Raw genomic sequence first — 26,165 nt, 5'->3', positions numbered from 1 at the left:
GCAGAAGAGTTGACTTGCTGCTAAATCCCACGCTACTCTGCATTTCAGATGGAACACTTGAAGGCTTGTGCAGAGATCGCCACGCAGCGAACAGTGAACTGGCAGAAATTCTGCATTAAAGATGATTGTGAGTTTTTTCCGTGACAGTATTTTAGAGAATGGTGGCAGTTCGTAGTAAGCTTAGAGTTGATCCAGGGTTTCTTCGCTCTTTGCTGAAAGAGTGTCTGTTTTGACATTCAGCACAGGGGAACTGGAAGGGATAAAGAAGAGCTTGGAGTTGCCCAGGATTTGTTTCTAACACTAATTATCAGTGTTTACTGGTAGCTTCTGTTTTGTGGCTAGAGAAAGTAAAAAGAAATGAAGTGCGCTCTAGTGGAAGAGCACTGGACTGGGGAGCGAGAGACATGGCATTGCCATTTTGTGTGTGTGTGAGTCAAAGACAGACCGACCTGTGGAGCTGCTCGGGCTCCCCGCCCAGGGCAGGTGGAGGGTCTGCCGCGGCTCCCCACAGCTGCCCACCCGGCTCTTACTATGGCTGGGCTGCAGCTCTGAGAGCCACCCCTGCGGCCGGCTGTGGGGAGCATGAGTCCCTCCACCTGCCCTAGGCAGGGAGCCCAAGCAGCCTCCGGCCCATGTCCCTGCCCCCCAGATCCTCCGCCCACTGTCCCTGCCCCACAGACCCACACACACAGGGCAGGCGGGAGTCACCCAGGCTCCCCACAGCTGCCAGCACAGCTCTTCCTGACCCGCCTCTGGCCAGAGAAGCGGGAGTGGGCGGCGGCTCTTGAAGCCGCAGCCCAGACACGGTAAGAACTGGGTGGGGAGCTGCACTGGACCTTCCACCTGCCCCGTGAGGGAGCCCAAGCAGGGGGCGTCCGTCCCCCCCATGTCCCTTTTCCTTAGGCTCCCCACCCAGTGTCCCTGCCCCCCAGACCCTCACCCAGGGCAGGTGGAGGGTCCGCGCCACATTCCTCACAGCTGCTCGCCTGGCTCTTAGCATAGATGCAAGGGCTGACTGTTATCTGCAAAAATGGTCCCACTGATATGAAGCGGACATCCACAGATTTGCAGGGCTCTACTTCTGGGGTGATTTTAACTTACTTTATTCAGACTTAAACTTTTTCCTCTCCTTACTCCACAGCTGTTCTGTATTTTCTCCTACAAGTCAGTTTTCTGGTAGACGAGGGAGTGTCACCAGTTCTTCTGCAGCTTCTGTCCTGTGCTTTGTGCGGCAGTAAAGTGCTGTCTGTGGCTTCATCCTCTGGATCATCCAGCACCTCTTCTACGTCAGCTCCAGCAGGCACTGGGCAGCCAGCAACGCAGAGCAAGTCCTCCACCAAAAAGAGCAAGAAGGAAGAAAAGGAAAAAGAGCGAGAAGGTGTGAATCATAGAATGTCAGGGTTGGAAGGGACCTCGGGAGGTATCTAGTCCAACCCCCTGCTCAAAGCAGGACCAATCCCCAGACAGATTTTTGCCCCAAATCCTTAAATCCCTCAAGGATTGAACTCACAACCCTGGGTTTAACTGGCCAACGCTCAAACCACTGAGCTATGCCTCCCCCAAGCTGTGCTGCAAGCCGTTAGCCTGTTTGTACCACAATCCTGTTCTGCAGGGCTCCTGGTAATAGAAATGCACTTCTCCCCGGCTCTGAGACATGCACGGCTCTTGGCAAGAGCCCCAAGTGTGCAGAGCAGAAGAAACACTTACGGACACATGGCCAATTTTGTTGTTTCATGTTTATTGGAATGGGTCAGGAATGGAGCCAAGCTTCCTTAAAATTGGTGCTGAAATAAATTTTGAAGTGCTGAGGAGCTCTCAGACCTTTCACAAATGCTTAATAAATTGTCTGGGTCTGTAATTCTAATGGGGATCATAATATATCACAGTTCTTGCCATGCAAACTCCCTAAGTGGCACTGGTGAGAGTTGAAGCAGCTGCCGGGGCTGCACACTCAGCCCCTAAGCAGCAGCTCCTACGTGTCTTTGCTCAAACTTTTCCCCACTCACGGTCTACGAATGATTTGGGGGCCCTCTTAGTGCCTATCCCTCACCTCCTGGCTTGTGTGCATGGGAAAATACATTTAAAGTAAGTTCCTGTGAGTATTGAACCTGCAGCTCCAAGTCCTCCAGCTCTCCGCTGTGTAACACTCCAGTGCTCTGCATCACGTCATTACCTAGGAAGCCTCCCACTGCACGGGCTCCCTTGTGGTAGGGAAAGCCCTTAGGAGATCCATTCTGGCAGCAGGGTGAGCTGCTAGTATGGATCTTCCTGGGAGTGAAGTACATTTCTAAAACTCCCTGGCAAACCTTTCAGACGTTCACTGCTTTCATTAGTCACAGATGCTAGCTTCCATTTTCTGGAATAAAGAATGGGGGGCACACTCAGAACTACAGTAGAACCTCAGTTACGAACACCTGGGGAAATGGAGATTGTTTGTAACTTTGAAATGTTCATAACTCTGAACAAAACATTGTGGTTGTTCTTTCCAAAGTTTACAACTGACCATTAACTTAATACAGCTGTGAAACTTTACTCTGCAAAAGAAGAACGTTGCTTTCCCTTTATATATTGATTTTTTTTGTAGTTTATGTTTAACACAACGCTGTACTGTATTTGCAGCAGTGTGTCCTGTGGCACCTTATAGACTAACAGACATATTGGAGCATGAGCTTTCGTGGGTGAATACCCACTTCATCAGATGTATTCACCCACAAAAGCTCATGCTCCAATATGTCTGTTAGTCTATAAGGTGCCACAGGACTCTCTGCTGCTTTTACAGATCCAGACTAACACGGCTACCCCTCTGATACCGTACTGTATTTGTTTTTTTGTGTCTGCTGCTCCCTGATTGTGTACTTCCAGTTCCAAATGAGGTGTGTGGTTGACTGACTGTTCAGTTTGTAACTATGGTGTTTGTAACTCTTAGGTTCTACTGTAGTCTCAACCCAAAAACTTGTTTTCTGTCAACGAACACTTACAGTTCACACAGTTGTCAGCCGAAGATGTGTGTGTGTGTGTCTCTCTCTCTCTCTCTCCCTCTCCTTTGCCATGCCATCCATGAAACAGATACATCTGCCACACTTGTGATGCATTTGATCCATCTGGTTTCCTCTGCTCTTTTGACTTGTGCCATTTGCTATTCTCCAGGTGAGAGCGCTGGCAGCCAAGAAGACCAGCTCTGCACGGCTCTGGTGAACCAGCTGAATAAATTTGCTGATAAGGAAACCCTTATTCAGTTCCTGCGCTGCTTCTTGCTGGAGTCCAACTCCTCCTCTGTGCGGTGGCAGGCACACTGCCTGGCACTCCACATCTACAGGTGTGTGTTTAAAGGGCCTATTCAAAGCCACAGTTTTTCTCATAGATGGATCCTTTGTAGCAGATAAAATTCTGTGGTGAATTACAGTGCACAAACTTGTCAGTCACTGCTTTCTAGCACTTGAGTTGTGCTCTTGAGTCTGTGTTCAACACTGTGCAAGTCACAAAATAGACTATCCAAAGGAGTTTATGGACTAAGATGGACAGACGACAAAGTTCTTATTTGTCTGAAGTCTTGGAGCTCAGTTGCCCATTCTGCAGGTGTTTTGAGGCCTTCAGGCTGACAGCATCATCTTGAGGATCTGTTTCCACCATTTTTGCAGTTAACTGCACTTGTGGCTCATTCGCTGCCATGGATTTTGATCATAACCCAAAGGGAACGTTCAGTTTCTACTGTGTGGAGTCTGGGCTGTCTGTTCCATTCTGTACAACTTGGAAATCATGAGAGAATCACTTTCTTTCTTCTAGAGAAGTGCAGACTATCATTGTTATCAAGTGATGCACATATCATTGAAATCATGAAATTAATAGGCAGCAGGTTTAAAACAAATAAAAGGAAGTATTTCTTCACACAGTGCACAGTCAACCTGTGGAGCTCCTTGCCAGAGGATGTTGTGAAGGCCAAGACCATAACGGGGTTCAAAAAAGAACTAGATAAATTCATGGAGGATAGTTCCATCAATGGCTATTAGCCAGGATGGGCAGGAATGCTGTCCCTAGCTCAGGAGTGGACAAACTTTTTGGCCCGAGGGCTACATCGAGGTTGCAAGATTGTATGCAGGGCTGGGTAGGGAAGGCTGTGCCTCCCCAAACAGCCTGGCGCCCGCCCCCTCCCACTTCCTACCCCCTGACTGCCCCTTCAGCACCTCCACCCCATCTAGCTGCTCCCTGTCCCCTGACTGCCCCCCCGGGACCTCCTGCCCCTTATCCAACCCCGCCGCTCCCTGCCCCCTTACCATGCCGCTCAGAGCGGCAGGACTGGCTTATTGGAAAGCCTAGGAGGTGCACAGGTGCAAGTTGCACTGCCTGCATGGCTGCAGGGGAGGGGGGGACAGCAGGGGAGGGGCTGGGGGCTGGCTAGCCTCCCCAGCCGGGAGCTTAAAGGCCAGGCAGGATGGTCCCGCAGGCTGGATGTTGCCCGCAGGCCATAGTTTGCCCACCTCTGCCCTAGCCTCTGTTTTCCAGAAGCTGGGAATGAGCGATGGGATGTATCACTTGATGATTTCCTGTTCATTCTCTCTGGAGCACCTGGCACTGGCCACTGTCGGAAAACAGGAAACTGGGCTAGATGGACCCTTGGTCTGACCCAGTATGGCCACTCTTATGTTCTTATTTATGCATAGGGCAAAGTTCTGTGGGCTGAACTCCTTAAGCTTCCTCTATGGTTAGTTGTCACAGGACCATTCAGCAGGAGGCTCGACTTAGTTCAGTGGCGAGAAGAGGAGTGATTAAACAACATAGGTGATTTGGTTGTGTGTACTTTGCAGCAGCCTACATATATTTCTCGCCTGGGTAACTCCTGTGAGAGCTGGGTACGAAAAGCACATCTAAACTAATCTCCAGAAACTGATTTGATTTGTAATTTGTCCATCAGGAACTCTAACAAGTCTCAGCAAGAGCTGCTGTTAGATCTCATGTGGTCAATATGGCCAGAACTCCCAGCCTATGGACGGAAAGCTGCCCAGTTTGTGGATCTCCTGGGATACTTCTCTCTGAAAACACAACAGACTGAGAAAAAGGTATGATGTCACTCTGCAACAGCTGAAGTGAGGGCCTCTCCCCCACTTCTTTTTTTTTCTCTTTCTTTCTAAATGTGTGGCCCTTTCCAAGGGTTAAGAGTAACTTTAATGGTAGAGCTGATCATATTTGCCGTTGAAACATTTTTTGATGGCAAACTTCTGTGTTGAACTTTTCATCAAAACTTCATTTTAATTTTCCCTAAAATGGATTTTCTTTAAAATAAATAAATATAACCTGAAAAATTTTTCTCAGTGAAATCTGAAAAACTGAAGAAATTTTTTTGACAAGAGGAAAACAAAAGGTTTTTTTGTTTATTTTTCACAGAAGAAAATCATTTCCCAACCAGCTCTAATTTACAGATATCAATCTGCTTCAACCCTAAGAAGTACATTATAGTCATTAGTGTTGACCTAAAAGAAAGGCAAGTGGTATGGTTTCTCAGGGGCCTGTGGTGTCATGGGCTGCTCTGATAATTGTGCATTTATATGCACAAGAGGTGAGAGCATTCCACAGACATTTGACAGTAATCTGCATCATCACTTCAGTAGAAGGCTAATTTTAGTATCAATGAAAGTCTGCTTCTCGTGGGTATGGAGCATGCATCCACTGTGGAACTAACAGGCAATAGGGAGGGACGCTATATGGCCTTGGTGCTGTTAAAAATCATAAACTTGCTTTAAATTGGAAGGTGCAGAAAAGATATTATTTCTTGCCCGAGTCACTTGTTTAACTTATCTCTTCACCAGCTGATGTTGGTCCAATAAAAGGTATTTCTTCCCCGCCTTCTCTTCTTTGTTTAACTGTATTTCAGCTGAAGGAATACTCCCAAAAGGCTGTTGAGATCCTCCGGACCCAAAACCACATCCTTACCAACCATCCTAATTCCAACATTTACAAGTGAGTTCTTCCTCTCTTTCCTCCAGCACATTACAAGAACTTTTCAGCTGCGCTCCACCAGGGAGTGTAAACGTGTTTTGTTAAAACAGTGGTGGGGCTGGGCCTCAGCTGAAATCACAGACTTGTTGCAGCTGGTCTTAAGAAAACACTCGAACTAAATCTGTTCTGCTTCTCTGAATGACTTGTGTTTAAAGCAGAGTGAACGTCAAAGTACAGATATTTTTAATGTTTTCTCTATCCAGCACGCTGTCTGGCCTGGTGGAATTTGATGGCTATTATTTGGAGAGTGATCCTTGTCTTGTCTGCAACAATCCAGAAGTTCCGTTCTGTGTAAGTGATCAGTGCTGTTTGTCTTCCCTTCAGACTGTAGAGATCCCAGCCTTTATAGCCATCTAAATGGCTGTATTTCTCCATTCATTGGGATCTGGTTGTGTTGGCTGAGGATTTTAATAGCACTTTTGTTTCTCTTCCCAGTACATCAAGCTGTCTTCCATCAAGGTGGACACACGATACACCACTACCCAGCAGGTGGTGAAGCTGATTGGCAGCCACACCATTAGCAAAGTGACAGTGAAGATAGGAGATCTGAAAAGGACCAAAATGGTCCGGACTATCAACCTCTATTACAACAACAGGACAGTGCAGGCCATAGTGGAGCTGAAAAACAAGTATGTACTTCTCGGGTTTGGCAGTGGTGTCAGGATATTTTTCTTGGCCAAAATACAAGTTTGATATGGGGCTGATTGTTTCCTGGCATAGGATATGACACTTTCCTGAATTAGAGGACTTCATTTAATCTTCCAGCTCCTCAGCTAAGGCACACTGGTCAGGATGTGTACTTGATGAAACTCCCTGGTCCCTTCTGGAGGGTGGGGAGAAGAGAATCAATGACGGCCATGGCTGTAAAACTCCTGTAGCTGTAGGCCTCTGAATGTAATGCCCTAGCTTCTGCCGAGATGAACAGATTCAAGTCATGTTCCTGGCCATTCCACTACTTGGCTGATTTTGTCTGTCTGGCTGCTTGTGTTTGCATTCCCTCTGAGAGTATTATCCGCCTCCGCCTCGGTTGCGCCATTGAGTGGGACTGCACTGGGATCTTTGTTTTCTAAAGCACCAAAGAAACCATCCAAATTCTAGGTTTTTCAAAACCTAGAGTCTGATTTGTGCCTGCAAAATTTGTGCGCGCAGATACAGTTTAAGCAAATAACTTGCTTGTTTTTTGAAGATAAATATTAAAGCCACTGACACGTCATGAAAGCTTCTACTTTGAATGTCTCCATCTCCATCCCTCCAAAGACATTAAAGCCCCTTACCAACACAATGAATTAAACATAGTCACACCACGGATGAGGTAGGGTTCCCTCTTTTACAGATGGGGCAACTGCAGTACAAAGAGGTTGAGTGAGTGGCCCAAGGCCACACAATAGTCATTAGTAGAGCTAAAAATAGAACCCAGATCATCTGACTCCCATACCCTGCTTTAACCACCAGAAAGTGCTCCTTTTTAACATGTTAGACCGTCTAGCCCTTTTCTGCTTATATACTTCTTTTCTTCTTGAGACGTTCTCGCCAGAATCGGATCTTTTTGGTTTAGGAATTAATCTATCCTGCTGCGTATTTGAATTTCTAATCCTCAGTGACATCACAAGTGGCTGCCTAGGAGAGGATTATGATGTCACAAAGAGAGGATTCTAACTTCAGGTTGGGAATAAGGAGGAGGAGCAGATGATATCTTTAGAAATAAATATCCTGTTTTCATACCTATGTCTTTACTAATAAAGAGGTGAAAATCCCTAGAAAAACGGTCTGTAAAATTAGTTTTTTCCATGAGGCATCAACAGCTCTTTAATCCTAAACAGTCTCTTGCTACGAAGAGGATAACAGCTTAAAGTTCATTTCTGGCAACATATAATATCAATATACAAGCTAAGAAAATGAATCTTAGAACTGCTCTCCATTCATGCTGATTAAAGTAGATTTTGAGTTGAGATGGTTGTTCTTTGGCTTCTGTGTGTGTGAGTGGGAGGTTACTGTTCTGTTAAATGAATGTTTCTTCCTCTCTTTCCCAGGCCTGCCCGTTGGCACAAAGCCAAAAAGGTACAGCTGACCCCAGGCCAGACAGAGGTGAAGATTGATTTGCCACTGCCCATTGTGGCTTCAAACTTGATGATTGAATTTGCAGATTTCTATGAGAATTACCAGGCCTCCACAGAAACCCTGCAGTGCCCTCGGTGCAGCGCATCTGTTCCAGCCAACCCTGGGGTGTGTGGGAACTGTGGCGAGAATGTGTACCAGTGCCACAAGTGCAGGTGAGTCTATAATTCCTTCAGCCAGAACCAGTAATTTGTAGGGCCCTAGCACTGCGTACCATGTCATGCTTAGCAAACAGCCTCCTGTAGAGTAAAACGGCACATTCATGTAGTTTAATCAGAATCATATAGTCCACAAGTATAAAACAGGCTTTCAGGGATATAATGTGAATGTAGCCAAATAACAGAAACCAAATATAACATCTAAAAAGCTACGTTTAAAAAAAAAAAGTTGCAAAGTCAGGCCCTCCAAAAGTAGGAAATGCCAGAATTAAGGTTGCCCAGGGAATCTTAATTTGGTGCCTTTGTTGACATGCATTATGATATAGACTAACGATCACATACTGTTGTTTTTTCCCCCCCACATGACCTGTGTCTCAGTCATTTCGCAGGATGGATGGTGCTCACTGAATGAGCAGCTAGCTACTCAATGTTTTGTTTTAGCCTCATTGTTCGCAGTCTGGCCACAGGTCTTATTTACTGCCACTGTTCAAACCCTGCTCTGACTATAGAATTATTAATTTCCTTCTCTTTCCCTCAACTCCTTGTCCCGTACCCTCCCCTCCCGGTGGCTTTTTGTCCCGTCTCCTTGTCCAGCCAGTCTGTCTCTCCTCCCAACTCTGAAGGGTCCAAGGTGCTTTGCAGATTCTTTAGAGGGATCCTGTTGGTGTGTATATACTGAAATGCTTCCACCTACTGTATAGAAATATGGCAGGCATATAACAGCTCACAGCCACACTGCACTACCGTACAGCAGGACATGAAGACAAAGTGGGTGTGTTTCAACAACAAAAATGTGCTTCAAGTGGTCAGGTATTTGTGAGGCTACCAACCGGTATGGTGGCAGCGTGGGTGTTTTAATGCCCATCCATCTCATTTGTGCGAGTGTGTGTGCGTGCACACAGAGAAGTTGAAGCCTTCCCCACTGTCATTCAAACACGCACCCCAATAAACCAGTTTTATTGCCCTCTTTAATTCTTCTGATTTGCTTTTCAGATCCATTAATTATGATGAGAAGGATCCTTTCCTCTGCAATGCCTGTGGGTTCTGTAAATACGCTCGCTTTGACTTCATGCTGTATGCCAAGCCTTGCTGTGCAGTGGATCCAATAGAAAATGAAGAGGATCGGAAGAAGGTGAGACTAGTACAAGTAGTTTCCTAACAAAACACAATATCCCTTAGACGTGCCAACAATCTAGTGATGTCAGAGGTGGTATCTCAGCTGGGAGCATTACGGAGGCAGTGTGCTTGGTGCCTGGAAGGTAGGCGGGGGGGGTACCTTATGTCACTCCTTAGTGGCTAATGCAGGACGTGGCATTGATCATGGAGGTAAGTTTGCTTTGGCACTGAGCCTTGTACAGGATCCCCTTCCCACCTCAAGTATTTCAGGGGATGTAAAGCGCAGTGTCTCACTTAGAGGTGTCTTCTGCATCAGGCAGGCAACTCTTTAAAAAAGTAGTAAAATGGCTTTCCTTCGCTTGGCAAAGCCACCATCCAGTGCCGTGTATGTAGCATCCATCGGTTCCATGTATGTAGGGCTCTGTGGTGAGAGGGGTGTTTGATTACAGTATTATTATTTGTTGTTCCTATTAGGGTAGTGCCTAGGAGCCCCAGTCATGGACCAGGGCCCTGTTGTGCTAGGTGCTGTACAAGCATAGAACAAAAGAACAGTCTCTGCCCCAAAGCTCTTGCAATCTAAGTATAAGACAAGATACAACAGAGGGGGAGTACAAGGAAGCAACGAGACAGTATTGGTCAGCATGGGAGGCAGTGGTATCTGCACACCAGCATCCTAACGAATGTCAAGGTTTTTGTAGCCATCATGGCAAAGGAGAGTTTAAGGAGATTTCTCAAGGAAGATAATGAGGTAGCTTCACAGATGTTTATGGGGAGCCCCTACAGTCCTACCCCCACCCCACTGCCCAAGGCAGCGTGGGAGGAAGCACAAACAATCCTGGTTCTATACTGTTTTCCCCATGCACAGATTAAGTTAGTCTAACTAGATGTTGTGTGCTTAGGCTCTGACTTGTGGCCATGATGACTTCCAGGAGCCCATATACCCAAAGCCTTGTAGGTAGCACTGCCTCTAAGTCAGAGACGCTGAGAGGCAGAACTGATGGATGAATCAACAACTGTTTCTGCTGGCGGGTGTAACACTATTTAAAGGTGGAATAAAAATCTTCTCTGAATGTGACATCCATTTTTTTTTTTTACTTTCTTTCTTCCAAGGCAGTAACAAATATCAACACTCTTCTGGATAAGGCTGACAGAGTGTATCATCAGCTGATGGGACACCGACCGCAGCTGGAAAACCTGCTGTGCAAAGTAAACGAGGCTGCTCCCGAAAAGCCACAGGTAATGTGGGATAGACAAATCCCAGTATAAGGCGCAACTGATCTTAGCCAAGACTAGGCTTAATAAGACACTAGCCTTAATGCTGCGTACCAGAAAGCAGCATTATTTCAATCAGGATTGTGATGGAAGGGAATGAAGTGAATGTGTTTCTGCTAGGGCTAGATCGAGTCCTGTGGATCCATAGACTTTGCTCTTAGGCTGCCTTTATCTAACCCATCCTCTTCTACAACTGAAACTGTCGTTCTGGTTTCACACTCCAGGCTTACATGGAGTAGCTTGCCAAGCCAGTTGCGTGTCGGTAAACTAGCCAGTACCGTAGTGTGTGGTCTACAGGTACATGAGTCTCTCTGGTATTTTCCGGAGAGTGTCATTGTGCGTGTGTTTAGTCTTGCCTGTTTTGAAAAATCTTCCTCTTGCCTGATTAGATATTACAAAGTTACTGCAGAGAATGGCAAAGGGGCATCTCCTCTCCAGCAGGTTTTTGTAGTAGAAAGCTTATTGTTTGTATAGTCCTCTCGTGCGACTACTTGTTGCTGTAAACTTGCTGGTTATTTTCCCTGCTTCCTGTGTTTCAGGAGGACTCTGGTAGCAGTGGTGGGATCAGCTCCTCCTCAGCTAGTGTGAACAGGTACATACTACAGCTAGCGCAGGAGTACTGTGGTGACTGCAAGAATTCTTTTGATGAACTCTCCAAGATCATTCAGGTATGAATATTCACTTCGTTGTCAATCTGGGCAACCCAGTGTCCTAAATTACTTCAAACAATTGATATAAAAAATGCAAAGCGAGCTGTGGCTGTTCTGAATTGACCCCCGGTAGTAACAATAAGGGCTGCTCTGCAGAAGAAAGGTAGCAGATTTTCAGTAAACCCATGAGCTACCTTTCCTAAACGCTGAGACAGCTGTTAATTCTCAGGCACTGCAGACCAAACCCTTAAGCAACATAGTGCATGTAATGGGGAGAGTGTTGTCTACTGGTTAGAGGAAGTGCCTGGGAGTCAGGATTCCCCCGTTGTCTTGCTAGTTCTGCCACTGATGTGTGGTGACTTTGTCCAGGTCACCTTGCCTCTCTGCTTTCCCCTTCTGTCAGATGGAGATAAAAATTACCTACCTCATAAGTGCGGTGTGAGGTTTATAAATTACTCGTTTTAAAGTATGTTGAGATCTTTGGATAAAAATGTTTCTGTATGAAACATATTAAGTGACCATAACCTGAGACGTGGATAAATTAAAAAATGATGATCATATGCAGCTTCTCCTTTTTCTTCACCATTTTGCATTTAGTTCCATTGAAATACAACATTTAAAAGTTAGTTTAGGAGGGGTTAAATCCTGCAGTTTTAATTTCTTCTCCTTCTCTTTTGTATGTTTACAGAAGGTTTTTGCTTCTAGAAAGGAGCTCCTGGAATATGATCTCCAGCAGAGAGAGGCAGCAACCAAATCATCCCGAACCACTGTCCAGCCTACATTTACTGCCAGCCAATATCGTGCTTTGTCTGTCTTAGGCTGTGGCCACACATCTTCAACAAAATGCTATGGCTGTGCTTCAGCCGTCACTGAGCACTGCATAACGCTGCTCCGGGCCCTGGCAACCAACTCTGCCATCAGGCACATTCTTGTGTCCCAGGGCCTTATCCGAGAGCTGTTTGATTACAACTTGCGCCGGGGCGCAGCCACGATGCGGGAAGAGGTCCGTCAGCTCATGTGCCTTCTGACCAGGTTAGACTCAGCTCTGCATTTGCTTAGGGCGCTTCATACCTGTTGGTTCCAGTTTTAGTGTGGTAGATGCACTAACGGAAAATCATTTTTGAAGTAGCCATATAATTAATGACACTGAGACCTGCTTTAGTTAACCCAGTTTCACCCAAAGACCAATTGAGCTCTCCCACTGCAATGTTAACTGTGGCTCAATCACTTTGAGCGCGTATTGGCATTGTAAAGGATTTAGAGCTTGTCCATCCAGCTTTTCCGTAAGCACTCCACTTCAAACAAACATTTCTGTGTTTAACAGCTGAGCTCTGGGAAGCTCTATACTTGTGGTGGTGCATGAGTTCACACATACTCCTACTTGTAATAAGATTGTTCCTAGTGGTTTTAGTGGACATCCTGAACTCGATTTCTGCCATTTACACTGACTTTCTGTAGGTCAACATTTTCAAAAGTAAGCACAGTTTTTGAGTGCCTCAGTTTGAGATGGCGTAAGCGTGTTTTTTAGAAGGCACTCAGTATTTCAGCAGGAGTTTTGGATGCTCAGCACTTCAGAAAATCGGGAACAGGGTCTCCCAAGTTTTGGCATCCTAAATAAATTACTTTGAGAGTTGGACATTAGTATGTCTTTGCCTCAGTTTCCTCCTCTGTAGAAGTTGATTTATAAGTTGTGGTCTTATGTCAGAAAAGTGCTGATTTGGACAGGCTTGCTATAAATTTTAGATGAACCACACTGAAATGAGAGGCGCTTTGTGTATCTGAGAAATGTCTGCAAGCAGCGTTTAATAGTATTTACTTTGCTTCTGAAATCAGAGACAATCCAGAGGCCACACAACAAATGAATGACCTAATAATCGGGAAGGTTTCTGCAGCTCTGAAAGGACACTGGGCAAACCCTGATCTGGTGAGGAACTCCAGCATTTTACTATTTCTCCCCTACCCCTCTCCAGTGGCCTTTTGATTCTAATAATTGATTTCAGTAAAGTGGCGTTCCCAATCAATCCATAGTCGAGGGCATTTCTGTCTTGGTAGGTGCTATGACACAGGCTGGAGTCAAGCATAACATGACGTGTTGGTGGGCTAGCTTCCCCGCTCAGCATTGCCAATACATCTCAGTCCTCACTTTTAGCACTCTATCCTGGGCCTCTCTCAAACAGTTTACCAGTCATCTTAGATAGAGGCTTTGAGTTGAGATTGCCAAAATTAGTGTACCCCGAACCCCAGCCTCCAGATATTGAAGAAGCACCAAGGACTGTACTCTGTCCCCGAGCCTTCGTAAAACTTTGTACATTTTTCTGTTGCAGGCTAGCAGCCTCCAGTATGAAATGTTACTGCTAACAGATTCCATCTCTAAGGAGGATAGCTGCTGGGAGCTGCGACTGCGTTGTGGTACGTTCAAACAGCTAATAAGGGAGTTTAATTTAAAAAGCATGAGTTAGGTGACTGTGAAAATGGGAAATTCCTGATATAGTGTATTAATCCTAGCACAGATGAGCTGGTAACTGGGGTCAGTAGTGGGGGAGTCAGCTGTGGGCTTTATGGGGGCAGTATATACAACAGGAGAGCATGGAGAGGGCAGAACTAGAGGCGAAGGGAAGTGGGATCTTTTTCCTATCACGGGCACGTTTCTCTCCATGAGAATGTGATGGCTCAACCTAAGGGTATGAGATCTTGCCGTCTGTTGAAGACTCTTGATTTGTGTCTATGGCAGTAGTACCTCTTCCAGGGATTTTCTTAGCCTTACTGCATACTCGTTCATGGCATTAATCCCTGTGTCCTCCTTTCAGCTCTCAGCCTCTTCTTGATGGCAGTGAACATTAAAACTCCCGTAGTTGTTGAGAACATCACCCTAATGTGTCTGCGAATTCTACAAAAACTGATCAAACCGCCTGCTCCAACCAGCAAGAAAAACAAGGTACCTCCCTTGACGCTTCGGACTGAGCAAAGAGACAGTTAGCTGACTGAAATCTGAGACACAGTAGTGTGTGTCAGAAAAAAAATACCATATGTACGGGTTTCCTGTTCCTGGTCACTGCTGCTCTAGAAGCACAAGACCACATGCACTGGAATCCAGTGACGGGGTGGATATATCTAACGGTCTCTCCACTTTCTCCTGCACAGCTTTAAGATGCATAGAAAGAGGGCCCTCAAGGCAATGACTGTCACTTTATACAGGTTCTTACAGCACTTTACCTAGCTTTTTTGAAGCAAGTACATCTATTGATTTTTATCTCAACTGAACGTTTGTACATGTAGAGCTGTAACAAGTTTAGACCAAAAATTGATCAACTTCTCTGTGTGACCCGTTCACAACTGGAGCATGTGTCACGACCCTGGTGTCTTACTTGGATTGTCCGATGTCAGACGTGGGATATCGAACTCCATAGCAGTATCAGCCTTTTACATTAGAATAAAGCACCTTCATTTAAATGATAGGCCATCAGTGTCATGGGCAGAAAGCAGGGGATGTACACAGCTCAGTATCATTTGCACTGAAGTAAAGTGGTCTAAACTTACATAATTGAAACTAGTGTTCTGATTACATCGAACACAAACCTTGCTGCTATAGTTGCCTCTCCTCCTGTGGAGAGCTGTGTTTTACCTGTCCATTGTGCAGGCATGTCTGATTGTTCTGCCACAGGAATAGTTCGTCTCAGGAACAAAATTTGCTTTTTGAGGCTGTCACAGACTTGAGGCTTTCCCTTTGCTTCCTAGGACATCCCTGTCGATGCTCTCACCACTGTTAAACCTTACAGCAATGAGATCCATGCTCAGGCTCAGCTCTGGCTCAAGAGGGACCCCAAAGCATCATATGAGGCCTGGAAAAAGTGCCTCCCTGCTAGAGGTAGAGTCCTGTCCTTTTACTTATCTTTTCTAAATGGAGTGAAATTGTGCAGAGAACATTTGTATGTGGCCAGGTTTGAGTGCTGACCTAGTTAGCGGGTCCTAAAACTGCTGCCTGTCTCCTTCCCTCTTGTTCACAGCTGATATAATCTCTGCTCTTCTACTTCAGCTGCAGAATGGGTAGACTCAGCGCTGCCATCTCCGAGGAGCTGCTAGGCCTGTAGCTCAACCCCTGTGGCTGAGAGTGTTCTTGGAATAAAATCAGACATTGGAGGCAATATGGTGTAATGGTGGGAATACAAGGTTGGGCCCCTGGGACTGAGTTCTACTTCAGGCTCTGCCACTGATTAACTTTGTGGCCTTCGGCAAGGCACTTAATCTCTCTCTGCCTCAGTAGGCCATCTATAGAATGGGTTGATACCACCTCCCTTATAGGGCTGTTGTGATGAATAATTGTCTGTACATCATCTGAAAACTCCATCCCTTTGTAATATAAATTACAAAATCTCAAGGCTCATGTGCTGAGCAGTTCCCAGTTTACCAATGTGATTATCAATGTACAATATGATGATAATATGCAGGACTCACCTAGTGAATGGATCTTCTTTACTCTCACTTGGAGGATTCATGCCTCTTTGTTGATTTGGGTATAAAGTGCTATGCACACCCATGTACTATAGAAGTAATACGTTAATGCAACTTGGGTACTTAAAGGGACAGCTCTGTGCCTTGGTATCAGCACATTGCAGTAACATGAGAGGAATTGGAGTTCCGGACTCCTTCAGACCTGACACAGCAGTGCTGCAGAGGCAGTGGGCACACTCTCTGGGAACATCAGGAGGGAAGTACTACAGAAATCCTCACAGCCAACTCGAGAGCAGAACTGATGAGTTCCCAAGGAAGTCATGTGTTGCATTTCTTGGCCAGAGGGAAGGTTGGCCCAGTGAAGGATTGAAAATGGCAGTGGAAGGGAGCACAGGAGGATTCCCGGTGCTCCTAGAGTGGTTTGGAGGGTTCCAGCAGGAAAAAGAAACAGAACTACATGGAATCCTCTATTTCCTCAAAGCAGGGGGTTGTATTCACAGGGAAAGGGAACTCTTTGAGCTCCTCTGCACAAGGTGTGTTCATAGGGAGTGGGAGCTGACAGTTCCCTTAAGCTGTGTTGATATTGTAGGTACAGAAGCCAATGGGAAAGCTCCCGGCAGAACTGAGCTCCGCCATCTCTACTTGTCAGAAAAGTATGTTTGGAAATGGAAACAGTTCATGAGCCGCCATGGGAAGAGAACCTGCCCTCTGGATCTCAAACTGGGACATAATAACTGGTTACGACAGGTAAACATCCTGGAGGCATCCAGTACACAACCCAAGAATTGTAGCATTCTTAATCATTGATGGTTTTTATCTCACAGCTCTACAACTGGTTATTGGTAGTGTCTCTTCAAGCAAGCCATGAGGTGTCAAAGGAGCTGTGGTTTGGAGACACTGTGCCCACCGCAACCTTTATGCAAGTGGGGTCATTGTTGGATAGCTGAAAGAAAAGGGGTGTTGCCCTTTTAAGGAATCCTTTATAGCAGGTTGGGGTTAGGGGGAAAGCTTTCAAGAATGAACAGGAAGGGCAGGAAGCAGCTGGAGCTGGGACAGGACAAGGTCTCTGCATTGCCCTTCCTGCTGACTGAAAGAGTGGGATGGTATTTATACCCCGGCAGACCTGTAGAGGCCCTGCTGACTGACTGGCACACAAAACCTCCCCTAGGGCTGGGTCTATGAAAGTGCCATTTAAAAACATAACTCCCAGCTTTCTGCCTTCTTTTAAAACTCTCTGGACCTTTGAGTGACCTTGTGATCACCACTGACTTTTTCCTGTCCAATCACTACATTTTGGTTACCATTTGTTTCAAGAGTCCTGAACAGAACCCATCAGCTGGCATTGAACAGTGTGAGGTAGCTTGTTTTCTGTGTTAGTTCTGTGTGGCTTAGCATTCTGCCTACAGTGATCTCACACCTCACCACATTTTGGAGCAAGAAAGATTCAAATCAAATCTAAAGGCTTGTCTGCAAAAAAGCTTTGTTCCCAGCAAGCTTGGGTGTCAGTCTACTCTGTACTAGCTTGCTACACACTAAGTGTCCATGTGGATGCTGCTGCCACGCACCAAAAGTTCTCTTGTGCTCTTTGATTTACACTGCTTTGAAACAGTGTAGATTTTTACACCGTAGCTTGCTGCAAAGTAAGTGTTCATGTCGACAATCCCTAGGTCTCTGGCATGGCAATACAGAGCACTACTGCTAGGCCACCATGTTGGTCTCATTTTAGTGACTGTCACTGGTTTACCTATCCACTGCCAATGACATCATGTTTTAATTTCCCCACCTTAGGTACTGTTTACTCCTGCAACCCAAGCTGCCAGGCAGGCTGCATGCACTATTGTGGAAGCTCTGGCTACCATCCCCAGCCGGAAGCAGCAGGTCCTCGATCTCCTTACCAGGTATCTCACAAGGTGCTTAGCTTTGTAGCATCAGAGTGAATCACATAATTTGATTTCTCTGATTCCCCACTAGAACTTGCACATCACTCCTTTAAGAATTCTCACCACAATCCCTAGAGTACGTCTCCCCTGGGCATTTACTGCTTTACAGGAGCAGCACTTAACCCTGGTAGAACTGGTATTGGGGAGAAAAAGCACAAATGGGGAAAGGCAGGCTCCTTACAGCTCTTCTCCTACCTTGTTTCCCTACCATCTATCACAGTTACAAGGTGAACCATGCCTGAGATCCCTTTCAGTTCCTCTCAAGTGCTGCACCCCTGATCCTCGCTGTGGGTGGAACCACGTAGTCCAGCCACTCTCGGTCTGGATCCTCTGGGCCATTCCCCATCCATGTTAATGTGACTAGCTCAGCTACATTGGACACCTGTAAGCCCTTTCATTCCTAGGGTCTGTGACTGGCACATTGATAAAAATGACTTAAACAGTCTTCAAAACAAAGCATTATTTGTTCTTTCCCCCAGAGGTACAATGTGCACAGGGCAATGGGTAAAATCAATAAGAGTCTTATGCCGTAATCGATCCTTGCCAGGTTTTATACGTTCCCCTCAGCTAATCCCCATCTCTGGGAGAAACAGACCATCCTGCTCACAGCATGCTCTCTCTTTGTGTTCCTTTGTCAGCCTGTCAGCTTCCACTGACACTCTCTGGCCAGCCTCTCTGTCCACTCAAGCACCAACCTTTTCTGATCCTCTAATGGTTTGGTGTGTTCCCTTTGAGCTCTCTCTTCCCAGCCTTGGCAAAACAGCTCTGTCACCAGGGTTGGAGTTGAGGAGTTGCTTCTTCACAGCTATAAACCTGGCTATTGTTTGGAGTATTTATTGGGATGCTCCTTATCTAGGCCATTTTACCATTCTTATTTGGTTCCTTTAACAACCCCTTTTGAGCTAAGTCCCTGACAAGTAACCCATCATAAACACACACAGGCATGCACCATATTTATAAAAAAAAAAAAATTATAGCTATTTCCCAGGGTGCCGCCCCATCCTTAAGTTCTGAGTGCTTCTTGTCACTAGGAAGCAGTTAACTTCTGTTTCCCTGTGTTAGCTACTTGGATGAGCTGAGCATTGCTGGAGAGTGTGCTGCCGAGTACCTGGCTTTGTATCAGAAACTCATCAAGCCCGCCCACTGGAAGGTCTACCTGGCAGCAAGAGGCGTTCTGCCCTACGTTGGCAACCTCATCACTAAGGTACGGATCTGTAAGAAGGAAGCAAAGTAAATAGTACGAGGAAGCTGGTGCCAGCCTTGCCATAGGTGCTGACTCTGTGGGTGCTCACTCTGCACCCACTGGCAGCCAAACTCCCCTCATCCCCCCAAGCGCACGGCTACCTCCCAGCGCTTCCCCCCCAGCCGCCACCAAACAGCTGTTTGGGGGTGGTCTGTGAGGGAAGGGGAGGAACGGGGAAAGTGTCATGCTCAGGGGAGGAGGCAGGGCTGGGGTGGCGATTTGGGGAAGGAGTTGGAATAGGGGCAGGGAGGGGTGGAGTTGGGGTGGGGACTTTGGGGAAGGGGTTGGAATGGAGGCAGGATAGGGGTGAGAAGGGGCGGGGCTGCATGGAAGGGGTGGAGTGGGGGCAGGGGCAGAGGGGGGGTCGAGCACCCAGGAGAAAGCAGGGAAGTCAGCACCTGTGAACCTTGCAGCTCCCCTCAAGCCCCACAATGTCAGTCTCCTCACCTGGTTTCTGCGCTCTAAGAGCTGCGCCCATTTGCTTTTGTGCATGATTCCGAGTTTCTCTTTCCTCCCCATGGTATCAGTTGTATAAGGTTGGTATTTCTGAGCTGATGCCTATCACTATGGGCAGAAATGGCTTATAGTAATTCTTAACTCCAGCTGCTCCATGCCTCGATGTGAGCTGGCCACGTCCCTTTATTTAAATATTCCACAGGCAACTATGCCGAGGAGCAAAAATGTCTGGTACATTGACTTGGCAGCAGCTCTGTGCCAAAATACCATGTCCTGGCTGACGGACTGAGAGGCTCAGAGAGCAACTAGTGACCGCAGAGCAGAAGGTTTAGGTCTGCTCCAGTTCCTCCAGCATGAACTATGGGCTGTTTGGAGGGAATGTTTTTACGTTACAGTTTTCAAGTCGTTGGGTTTCAGCAGCCCTTGATACTCAAGTTTATTGCAGTGAAATCCAATCCTAGACCATAGCAAACACTACTGGAACTTGAAGAGGCTGAATAAAATGTTACAGGCACAGTTATGTACAATACCCCAGCTGTGCAATGGAACATACCAGGTGCATCCTGACATCACATCATTCGTAATGAACAATGCCAGCACAGCGTGTGCGGTGGTTGACCAACAGAGAGATGGGTAATAGAATGAGAAGAGTAAGTGGAAGAGAATAGAAATACAGCTTGGGCACCAGTGGACAGATTGTCTTCTTTCTTTGTTCTGCAGTTCTGGCTTTTACATAGCCAGCCCCAGTCCTCTACTGTGTCTGTTAAAAACATGGTGTTTTTGCTTTGAGTCTGCTGAGCACAGATCAGCCGGTCATTCCTGGCACCTGTAGTTTGCTTTGCTGCTTTGTCATGTAGATGGTGTTTGTTCTTTTTAGGAAATAGCTCGTTTACTCGCCCTGGAGGAAGCCACACTCAGCACTGACCTGCAGCAGGGATATGCCTTGAAGAGCCTCACAGGTACCTAGTTGCACCCCCATATAATGGTCACATATTAAGAGCTGCAGCATGGTTCACTGTATTTCAAAAGCATGTAGTGGTGTTTCAAACTGTCCCCCAGTGCAGGTGTAAGTGTTAGTACAGTCATTCACCTGCATATCATCAGAGCTGGCTTAAACATAGGAGGCCAGGGGAGTAGCCAAGAGAAAAGAGCCACTGTGGAACTGCCAGTCCCTCCTCACTCTCTAGGCTGGAGAAAAGAGCCCCCAAACCCACACACAAGTGGAGTTCGGTGAAGAAGTTATAAGCCCCACACTTGGGAGATTGTTTGCTCCCATCCCTCCCCTCTTCTCTGATCACATTTGGTCTTGCATACGAGCCATCCCCATCCCAAAAATGGGCCCGTCTTTTCACCCTAAATCTTTTGGCTTATATAGGAGTAGGCTGGGTAAGTAACAGAGTGGACACCAGGAGTCACTGCAGGCCATTTTGTTTTCTTGTTCCCTTCGCAGGATAGTTCTAGATTTGCTGGCCATGTGTAATTCATAGCTAACAAAGCAAATAGAGTCCCCTGGTTCCTGAATCTCTCCTGTTTTTGTAGGTCTTCTCTCTTCCTTTGTGGAAGTGGAGTCCATCAAACGACATTTCAAGAGCCGTCTGGTGGGCACAGTCCTGAATGGCTATCTCTGCCTGAGGAAGCTGGTAGTGCAGAGAACAAAGCTGATTGACGAGACCCAGGACATGCTGCTGGAGATGCTGGAGGATATGACAACAGGTAGAGACAACTGGGTTCCAGGGATCCTGACTATAGGTCACCTGAGAAGACAAGACCTGTCATGCAGCCCCACAAAGGAACAACTTCAAGGACCCCACAACAGGGATTTTCATGACTTTGACCACCACATCATGTTGGTTTTAAAGCACATCCTACAACATTTCAAAACTATGGCATGATATATACTAGCCATGGGGTTACAAACACTTATGTAGATCAATGGTTCCCTCACCTCCCTCCCTTCATCATGTAATAAACTTAGCAAGCAGAGCCCCTTGCCATTCCTGGCCACACGGAAATTTTAAAGAAAATGCCTGTAAGAGACCTTTATTAATTCCCAGGAATTTCGTGCTTTGTTATGAAAGGATGATTTTCCTGTGGCACTAGCATGCAAAGAGGTTTCCTGGTTACCATGAACCCATAGCGATTTCCCCAGCTATGTTAAACAGATACTTTTCAGAAGAGAGGTAGCCTTGAAGTGTGCTACTTACTGCGAGAGGAGGTGGTGTATATGTTGGGCTAAAAGGAGCCCACTGAAAAGTTAGATTAATGAGAAACGCTCCCTTCTCTTTGCAGGCACAGAATCTGAAACAAAGGCGTTTATGGCAGTGTGTATTGAAACGGCTAAACGCTACAGCCTTGATGACTACCGGACTCCTGTCTTCATCTTTGAAAGACTTTGCAGTATTATCTATCCTGTAAGTGAGCAGATACCTGCAGTCATTTGCAGGTCTTGTATACGTCCTCAGAATGAAACAAGCTTGTCAAAATAGTCCAAGTAGTTGTTTACACTTCAGCAGAACCGATCCCAAAGCTGTGCTGACTCCACTGATTTTTGGTTTGACGTTAACCAGTGTAGAATTGTACTAGTGTGCTGTCCCCATTCTGGGACCCGATACCAGTGCTGGGTTCCTGTGCCATTGCTGAACAGGTGAGAAGCCTGAGGCTTGGCCTTAGTGTGCAGTGGGGAATTTGCTTACAGAAGATGATCTGGTATTATCAGGTCTCCTCCAAAGTCTGTAGGCACAGCAGGGGGAGCTAGTGATTCTACCGTCTTAGAGAAAATCCTGGTAATGGCTATGGGGATGAGAGAGACGTGTTTAGGGAAATCTTCACCCACTCTCCCTTTGCTTTTGCTCTTAAGGAAGAAAATGAAGTGACTGAGTTCTTTGTAACACTGGAGAAAGATCCCCAGCAGGAAGATTTCTTGCAGGGAAGGATGCCAGGGAACCCCTACAGCAGTAATGAGCCGGGCATTGGGCCGCTCATGAGGGACATCAAGAACAAAATCTGTCAGGACTGCGACCTCGTGGCTCTATTGGAGGATGACAGTGGAATGGAGGTGAGAATGCACAACTGCTGACCGCATGCTGAGAAACATGGGGGCAGGTTTCTGGTCAGGGCTGGTGATCTGCATCAGTGATGTGGTGTGAGCTTGTGCTCAGACTTTTTATTTCCCCCCTTTCAGCTTCTGGTGAACAATAAGATCATCAGCTTGGATCTGCCTGTGGCTGAGGTCTACAAGAAGGTCTGGTGTCCCACCAATGAGGTATGTGCTTGTGGCCCCCTGCTCTGTTTTTTAAAACAATACCAGATGGGATCAGCTTTTCCCTCTGGTGCCTAGTTGCTCAGGATCTCTCCAGGCACTCATTTGGGAACTGGAAAGCAGCTCTGTTACTCATCCCTGCAATCCTGGTGGCTTAGAAGCACATAACACTGACTTAGCTAAGAATAGTGACTATGTTGTGCTTATTCATTTGCAGAAATCTGAGCTGGCTTCTCAGACAAGGACTCTTCTGACCCTTCCTTTAAAAAACAGCTGCATTTTATGTGACTGCCTTTCAAGGTTCACTTCACACTCCATCTGCACATGGCAGCTTGATATATGTATCGCCTGGGACACCAGATTGCTCTATTATTCTGCATTTCAATGTCTGTGCAGAAAGAGTATCTGATATCAATAGTATTTTTATACTGCTGTAGTGCCTTTCATTTAAGGATCTCCAAGAGCTTAAGACATTGATCCTCACAATGTGTCTTTGAGGTGATGGCAGGTATTGCCCCATTGTAGTTCTGCAGAAAAAAGACAATGAGTTTAAGGGACTTGCCCAAGCTGTCACAGCAGGAAGGAGTTTGTTCTCTGTTTTATTTCCACTCTGCAGTCAGCCAACTGTGACACCGTGGGCACCTGTCGAGAGGTGTCTGCCTTGTTTGTGAGGGTTTAGTTTAGTGGATAGCACTAAAAAGGAAGCTGTCAGTGTACATCTTGCATGCGGAAAATGTGTGCCTTACTGCTCATGCTAATAGCACTGGAGATTATTAAGGCTGACTGAGTTTTTAAAATCTTATTTTATATTTCTTGTTTATGTACAGTTTATTCTTTGCATTTTGCTCACCTTGGACAAGAAAACTTGACTGGTCATTTTCACTTTCTGATCTCAGTGTTTTATTTCACAATACTGCTGTGGCAGATTCAAATAAATCCTGTTTTCTTTGAAATAATCCCAGTGCCTAGCTCGTATGCAGTATAGTGCTGTTCATTTGGGGCAGTACCTCTGATCAGGCTTGTGAGTAAAAACCTTTGTGGTGCAAAATCAAGCCTGAAGCTAGTTGATGGTCACCTTTTTCCATTAAGAAGCAGCACTGGTTGGGGAAATGAGTTCTGGTCTTCATGGTGCATGTGAGCTGCCAAAAAAGCAAGGCTGAATATTCCATGTGCTCCCCTCAGACCCCTTTTATGTATTCAGCATTTGGAAGTGCTGTTTGTGTGCGATGTTCTTCTGTAGCCAGAGTATTGCTTTCCCAGGATGCACTGCTGGATGGGAAAGGCTGAGTTTGTTCAGCATTACTGTCACTAACAGCTTTCATCTGTCTTCCTTTGTGTGCATCGCTCCAAAGCACTTCTGGAGCTCCATCTTGCGTTCCCTAGGAAATAGACAGGCTCACAAGAAGCTAACCTCAGGCCTGTTTTGTTTCCCTTGTCTCTCTCACTAGCTTTTTTTTGTTCATCTGCCATTTTACCAGGGCCCCTGTGGTGTTAATTGCTGGTCTCTAGCATGGCCTTTGAGCAGATCTTCCCCCAGGGTTTTCCCTCTGCTTATGTATTTGCTATGACATTAAGCACTGCTTATTCCACATGAGGCTTAGTGCGCTCTCTGACAGGTTTTTTTTCTCCAGGTCTCCTGTTCCCAAAGCTACGGGTTTTTTCCTTCTTTGTATTCATACCTATAGTGTTAAAATGATAAGTTCGGTGATACACACTCAGCCAGTGTTTCTGGCTGGAAATGCATCCTGCTACCTGACTCCCTTCCCGCAGGAAGGGGGCAGCTAGTCCTTTACGGTGTTTGCACACTTCCCAGTACCCTTTTTTACTTAAAGCTCATCAAAATGCCATTTACTCTTTTCTTCTTCATTTCCCATTGCTCGGAGACTTGTTTGTTTAAAAACACCAGTCTAATTAGTCTCTCTTTCTCCCTGATTTATTGGGCAACACCCCATCCAATTTATTTACCAGTCTTTTCTAGGGTTGTGCCACGGAATCAGCCGAGAAGGTTGATTATAGAGCAGGTACCCTCTCTGAGGACATACATGTCTCATCACCCCCCTTCTTCTTGGCTGTGTCTTTCACTGATGTGATACCAACGTGCAGCCTGTTACTAAAGGAATCTTTCATGAAGGCAGGTGATGTAAGAGGGAGAACTGTTAATTAGACATACAACTTGGTAATGGGCCTTGTTAGGAAACAGAATAGACTAAATGATGGTTTAGTGGGGTTTTATGAGGATAGAGTTTTGGAGAGACTCTAGAAAAGATAAAAAGTGGAGAAATGAGCCATTTGAAGAATTTCCCTACATTATCTTCTGTTTTGGGGTGAAAGGAAACTGAGGCTTAAATTTCTGTCGTCCCCTCTAAAGGAAACATCATTGGACAATTGGACATTTTCAGAGACACCAGCATAGCAAACATGACACTTGTCTAATTCTTCTCCCCAGGGGGAGCCAATGAGGATCATTTACCGCATGCGAGGGTTGCTAGGAGATGCGACTGAAGAATTCATTGAGTCGCTGGACTCCACTACAGGTAAGGCATTTGTTCCTTAGAAACTGGAATTAGATTTGGAGGGAGGGGCTCACTACAGAAGTATGGTACCATTAACCTTACAGCATTGAGCTTATTTGACTGACAAACATTTCTTTTGCTATATTTACCTCCTGTGCCAGGAATAGATTAAATAACCAACACTGTCTTATAATATCAGTGTGGGTACTTATATAGCCCCCCTCATTGTAGTATCTGAGCACGTCATAAACATGAATGAATTTATCCTTACAATCCCCCTCTGAGTTCAGAAAGTATCATTTCCATTTGATAGAGATGCAGAGAGATTAAGCAATTTGCCCAATATCTCACAGGAAATTTGTGGCACTGTTTGGAATCAAACTCAGTCCAGTGCTTTAATGACAAGACCATCTTTTCTCTGATTCAGACGTGCCTGATATTAGAGCAACTGTTTATATTGACCTTCAGTTCTGAAGTTAGTTGGTACACCAGAGCTTGCGGCCAGCAGCACTTTGGAGTTTTAGACTTCATCTTAGATGTGGAAGGAACTTGTGTGTCAAAATCCTTCTTTAATATTCTTGCTCATGGTAATTTTTCTCCGATTTGGCCCAGCTGCTTAACTTTGACCGTAGCTGGCATTGGCAATTGTAGCTTAATCTCCATTTTTACTTCAATGCCTCTCTCCTTATGGGTAGCTGTATAGTCCTGGTGCTGTCGCTGCCTCCCTTCTGTCATAGTCTTTCTTTCCTGTAGATGAAGAGGAGGATGAGGAAGAGGTTTATAAAATGGCCGGTGTGATGGCGCAGTGTGGAGGCCTGGAGTGCATGCTGAACCGACTGACTGGAATCAAGGATTTCAAACAAGGCCGACATCTCTTGACAGTGAGTCTGAGCAACTCATGGCAAAGAGACTGTGTGCGGTAGAGTAAAGCCATAAGCAGTCAGGAATGCTCCTCCTTTTAGAATAGCTGCCTACCAACTGCAGTCCTGTACAGCAGCTCACA

General features: G+C 46.0%; 1 protein-coding gene across 7 annotated transcripts in view; it reads left to right on the top strand.

Moving 5' to 3' along the window:
• UBR4 (ubiquitin protein ligase E3 component n-recognin 4) overlaps positions 1-26,165 on the top strand; it is a 115,126-nt gene that overhangs the window by 66,013 nt on the left and 22,948 nt on the right. For all 7 annotated transcript variants that reach the window (XM_039509301.1, XM_039509300.1, XM_039509299.1 and 4 more), the window contains 26 exons: positions 49-127; positions 1,142-1,378; positions 3,148-3,316; positions 4,910-5,054; positions 5,867-5,952; positions 6,195-6,282; positions 6,427-6,620; positions 8,022-8,261; positions 9,258-9,396; positions 10,491-10,616; positions 11,192-11,320; positions 11,991-12,334; positions 13,136-13,226; positions 13,627-13,711; positions 14,110-14,237; positions 15,038-15,167; positions 16,341-16,498; positions 17,540-17,649; positions 18,754-18,895; positions 20,268-20,349; positions 20,930-21,103; positions 21,680-21,801; positions 22,248-22,445; positions 22,572-22,652; positions 25,096-25,183; positions 25,916-26,043. In XM_039509301.1, the coding sequence (XP_039365235.1) occupies positions 49-127; positions 1,142-1,378; positions 3,148-3,316; positions 4,910-5,054; positions 5,867-5,952; positions 6,195-6,282; positions 6,427-6,620; positions 8,022-8,261; positions 9,258-9,396; positions 10,491-10,616; positions 11,192-11,320; positions 11,991-12,334; positions 13,136-13,226; positions 13,627-13,711; positions 14,110-14,237; positions 15,038-15,167; positions 16,341-16,498; positions 17,540-17,649; positions 18,754-18,895; positions 20,268-20,349; positions 20,930-21,103; positions 21,680-21,801; positions 22,248-22,445; positions 22,572-22,652; positions 25,096-25,183; positions 25,916-26,043 (3,693 nt within the window). The remainder of the gene's footprint in view (positions 1-48; positions 128-1,141; positions 1,379-3,147; positions 3,317-4,909; positions 5,055-5,866; positions 5,953-6,194; positions 6,283-6,426; positions 6,621-8,021; positions 8,262-9,257; positions 9,397-10,490; positions 10,617-11,191; positions 11,321-11,990; positions 12,335-13,135; positions 13,227-13,626; positions 13,712-14,109; positions 14,238-15,037; positions 15,168-16,340; positions 16,499-17,539; positions 17,650-18,753; positions 18,896-20,267; positions 20,350-20,929; positions 21,104-21,679; positions 21,802-22,247; positions 22,446-22,571; positions 22,653-25,095; positions 25,184-25,915; positions 26,044-26,165) is intronic.

This window comes from Mauremys reevesii, linkage group 21, assembly GCF_016161935.1.
Source record: "Mauremys reevesii isolate NIE-2019 linkage group 21, ASM1616193v1, whole genome shotgun sequence".
Lineage (NCBI taxonomy): Eukaryota > Metazoa > Chordata > Testudines > Geoemydidae > Mauremys > Mauremys reevesii.
This window is presented reverse-complemented; position numbering and strand designations above follow the sequence as displayed.